At 37.3% G+C, this 5,132-nt stretch overlaps 1 protein-coding gene across 1 annotated transcript; it reads right to left on the bottom strand.

Annotated features, from left to right (window-relative positions):
- Positions 1-633: 633 nt before the first annotated feature.
- LOC103202821 (olfactory receptor 10X1) lies at positions 634-1,557 on the bottom strand. Its single transcript, XM_007947763.1, has one exon. It carries the CDS (start codon positions 1,555-1,557, stop codon positions 634-636), a length of 924 nt encoding a protein of 307 aa, XP_007945954.1.
- Between the last annotated feature and the right edge of the window lie 3,575 nt (positions 1,558-5,132).

The following is a 5,132-nucleotide window of genomic DNA, read 5'->3' as shown; positions in this document are numbered from 1 at the left end:
TCCTTGTGTTTACAAGGCAGTATCTCTACAGAAGTAGATCACCCAATCTTCCTTCAGAGGAGGAGCTGGTGGATTTGAACTGCCAGTCTTCTGGTCAGCAGTCAAATGCCTTAGGCACTACACCACCAGAGCTCCTTATGTAGTAAAAACAGACACTTAAAAATGCTTCTCAATCAATATACACTTAGTATCTTTATTGGTCTGTGTGGTGTCTCTCTTTTCAGAAATAGCTTATCTTCTGGCAAGTCCAACCCAGTGTCTCATAATCTTGCCTAGATAAATTCCTCAACTTTTGTATGTTTAGATATTTTAATCCATATTGTTTGTTCCCTTCTACACAACATGATTTTTCCAGTACACCCAGAATGGATTGGCAGAGTCTAGTATCTGCAGAAACATGCTTCCTCTTATAGCAGGAAGGTGAAGGATTCCTTCTTAATAACTTCTTAACAAGTTAAGGAAACACTTGTTATGGCTTAGGTTCCAGAGTTTGTTCAATGTTCCCATATCTTAGTTTCTGGAAAAGAACAAATGGTACAGGTTTCTGCAGAGGTGAAATGGTAAATTCTTCCTGCCTTCTGGAGACATTCAATAACACTTTAAACCAGCAGTGATGATACATGCTCCTTTATTCTAGGTTACTATCTTTCCCAGCACCTTTCTAAAAGCATTCTTCATGTCCTTATTCCTCAGGCTGAAAATAAGGGGGCTGAGGAAAGGAGTAATAACAGTGTAAGGGATAGCTATGAGTGTGTCATCTCCCACTGAAGACTCTGGTTTCAGATAAACAATTGATGCAAAACCAAAATGGATGATGACCACTGTGAGATGTGAAGCACAGGTAGAAAATGCCTTCCGCTTGCCCTCAGCTGAAGGGATCCTTAGGACAGTGGAAAGAATGAAGATGTAAGTTAGGATAATGAGTAGGAAAGTACCCAGCAAACCCGATACTGATATCAACGTTACGATAAATTCTGTGAGGTAACTGCCGAAACAGGATAGTCTTATAACTGCCCGCATATGACAGAAGAAGTGTTTGACAAGATTGGGACTGCAGAAAAAGCCCCTGAATATAAGTGCCATCTCTGTTAGAGAGACAAAGAAGCCTCCAGCCCAAGCAGAAGCCACTAGTTGTCCACATGCTGTGTTGGTCATAAGCAGTGGATATCTGAGAGGGTTGCAGATTGCAAGAAAGCGATCATACCCCATTAAAGTGAGAATGATGCAGTTGGTGCCCCCAAGGCCCAAGAAGAAACACATCTGCAAGCCACAGCCTGTGACCGAGATGCTTCTGTTCTTGGCCAGTAGATCTGCCAGCATCTTGGGTGTGATGCTCAAAGTGTAGCAGGTTTCAGAAAAGGAAAGTGCACTCAAAAAGATGTACATAGGGGTGTGGAGGGCTCTGTCCACCCAGGTTAGACCCATGATGGTCAGATTACCCACAAGGGTGAGAAGGTAGAGACAAAAGAAGATCACAAAGAGTAATGACTGCACATCTGGGTAAAGAGAAAAGCCAACAAAGATGAATTCCTTCACGACAGTCTTGTTGGTCTGCATAGTTTGATGTCTTCAGTCTGAAAGAAACAACAAATAAATCTTCAACTTTCCATTATTGTTAAATTTCATCAAATGAAAACTGTGTTGTGAATAAGACAAATCATCATGGAATTCCAATTACCAATTGATCTTTGATTTAGTTTAGCAAAGTGTCAGGTATATAGTATAGAGGTAAGGAGTTTTCCTTCATTTATGTAGCAATATATTGTTTGCCTACTTAGTGCCAGAAAAGACTATTTCCAGCCAACTTTTAAAAAGAATTGTATCAAATTCTAATGCAACAGGGGAAATAATACCCCAAAAATTATATCTATATGAAGGGGATTCAAATGTACTTGGGAAGCCAGATTTGGATCAAATCCTAAACACTGACAAAACTACCGACTGAGTAATAGACAAACAGAATCAGGATCTGACACAGCAACATTTTAAAAATATATGGTACATAAATATTTACTGGGTGAAAATTGGAATTTTATTTGCTAGTAATTTTGAAGGAGCTTTGGTGGCGTAGTCTGTAAGGCATTTGATTACTAACCAGAAGCTGGTGGTTCAACCCCACCAGCCACTCCTCAGAAGGAAGATTAAGCAATCTATTTCTGTAGTGATATTGCCTCGGAAACCCAAGGAGAGGTAGCTATGAGTCAGATCCAACTCCACAGAAGTGAGGTTTCTTTTAGAGTAATCTTGAAACCAAGTTTGGACAACAGTTTACAATTGTTAGTTAGCAAAGCTCATAGTCATTATCTCTTCCTGGAAAAGATTTTTAGGGTTTGAAATAGTAATGAAAATTAAAGAACATGTTTCTTTACCCCTGATATAAAAAGAAGAAGAAGAAGAAGAAAAAAAAGATGGGACACCTCAGAAACCTTGGGATTAATACCGATTAATTAGATTATGTGATTTTATTGATAAACAGACTTTTTATGCAAGTATAGTTCAGGTGATAATTGAGATTTCAACTATTTTACAGTGCCAAGATAAGCATATTACAAAATTAATGCTACTTAGTCTATGTAATAATTGTGGATCTAATTTAATCTCATCCTCCTCTGACTTCTACAACATGTGGCATGTCCTTGTATTTAAAACATTCCCTCAGCATTGTAGTATATTGATCTGTTGTCCCTATGACAACATATTCAATAAATAGCATTTACAAACACTATATATTGCCAAATTCCTTCAAATTTTTATTGATTTTACTCTTTTGGCATAATTATGAAAGGCATAGAGTGGTTGTGTAGTTTGTAGCTTGTCTGTGATTGCTTATTTTGCAAAAGAGATCATAGTAACTAGGGAGTGACACATTTGGAAATAGAGCAAAACTGTTAACTTTGTACTTTCTTTCTACTTGTCTAAACCTCCTCCTTATACAAATAAACCTTCATAACACATTTTTATATTTCCCAGGGTAATGATACAGAGAATTTTAAGAAGGTAATAGTGTCCAGTAAATTGTGGATGGCTAAGATAATAATCAAAATCAGTATTTAATGTAAAAATAATTTATTTCATCTTGTTATTCAGTATAATACAGTATGTGATTTGTGGACATGGAGATGAACAGACTTTTTACTCTAATTTGGTTTGGTTCAGACTACATGAAACTAAGCATTCTCAAATAAGAATCTAGCTGGTTACAAGGCATCAGAGAAATCCATAGGAAAATGATCTAAATTATAAATATTTCATAAATAATCCACAATCCAATGAACTCTACCTTATAGGTCCTGCTTGATTATTTTGTCCTTTTGGGTATGACAAATCCTAATTCTTCAAAAGAAAAGCACCCCTACCATGATCTTTTGTCAGTTCCTACAAACCAATCCCTTTTCCAGTTTCCTCTTTCTCTTGCTGCATGCACACCTTATTATATGAGGTACTATTACAATCATAAATATGAGAATATTCAGAATTAGGAAATAAAAGTGGATTCACTGACCAAAAATTATACATTCCTCCCAAAGTCAAAGAGAAATGATGATTTGGAGAAAATATATAGTTTCATCCTAAGGATCCTTTCTTGCTATGATGAGTATTTATTATGAGGAGAGGCCAGTCAACCTGTTGAGAATACTTTCCTACCTTGTGTCCTTTATCAGTGCTACAAAGCCAGTGCACTGCAACAGTTAAGTTCTTCCAAAAGACAGTCTTCACATTGTTAGAAGCATGCTCTGTTCTCTTCAAAAGAGACAGAGATTTGACCTAAGAGTCTGGATTCTTCACTTAACCACCACTACCTTAGTGACTTTGAGAAAGTCCCTTCACCTTCTAGTCTTAATTTCTCTTGCTGGGAAGTGAGAAAAAGAGACTGGAGCTAACATAAGTTTCAAATTTCTATGGCTCTAGATTTTTGTGATGTGACTGTGAGGCTGGGCCATATGTACTATGACCAGCCCTCACTACTCACTAAATTACAATGTTTTAGAAACTTTCTCCTTCTACTTTAAATATATTGTTGTTTGTCACCAGAGGTTGAGGTTCCTCAGCTCTGGAGATTTGGTTCTGGTGAGTAAACCTTAGGGGATTCTCTCTCCTCATCAGAGGGAGCAAACTTTCTTATCCAACTTTGTAATTTGCTCTCATTAGTTACAGAGCTTTGTGTAACAGTTGACTTTCTAAATTCTTCTAGCAATATCTGGAGATTTAAAACTTGCAGAGTTCCATAATCAAGGCTTCTTGCTACTGAATTTTTATTTGCCTGGAGGGAGTAAATGGAAACTGCATTCCTAGGACTCATAAGACTCACTCTCTCCTTCACCAACAACATGGTTAGCCTTTTCTGCTAGTCACTGTTTTCCTTCCTGAGCATTTAAAAAAGGATCCTACACTGTGTTAAAGATTGCACTGTGCGAAAACTCAGAGAATTATAAGTGTTATGTTCTTACAACGAGTTTATACCTTGATGGAGGAAATAAGATGGCAGACACAAAATATGAATTGTATTTCAGTGTTTTGAGAACTAAAACCATGAACAATTAGTTAAGATAAGACAGAAACAACTGGACCCAGGTAGTCAGAGAAGAGTCCATGGAGTAGAAGTCTTGGGCTAGACTACTAAAAATAAGTGAGCTTGGGATTCTTCTTCCTGGAAGGATGGAATATGTCATGGGAATCCAGCACTTCCAATTATGCAATTACTAGAAAAAAAATGATAAACATATTTCAAAAATATCAGCTATATATTATGACAATGAGATTTTAAAACACACTTAACAAAGGAATATATATGAATGGGAAATAAGCACTTGGAAAGATGCACATTATCATTCATTAGGAAATACAGATAAAAAATACATTGTGATTCTACCACACAGATACTAGAATGTCTAAATCAGAACATTGACTATAATAGTGTTGGTGAGTATATCAAGGAACTGTGATTCACACACTCTGTAAGAAGGTGTGTGTGTGTGTGTGTATACACACACACATATGTTGTTGTTGTTAAGTGCCGTCGAGTCGTTTCCGACTCATAGCGACCCATGCACAGCAGAACGAAACACTGCCCGATCCCGCGCCAGCCCCACAATCCCTGCTATACTCGAGCCCATCATCGCAGCCACTGTATC

This window comes from Orycteropus afer, unplaced genomic scaffold (genome assembly GCF_000298275.1).
Source record: "Orycteropus afer afer isolate SDZICR_OR568_19922 unplaced genomic scaffold, OryAfe1.0 scaffold00193, whole genome shotgun sequence".
NCBI lineage: Eukaryota > Metazoa > Chordata > Mammalia > Tubulidentata > Orycteropodidae > Orycteropus > Orycteropus afer.
Note: the sequence above shows the minus strand (reverse complement) of the source record. Positions and strands in the feature narration are given on the sequence as shown.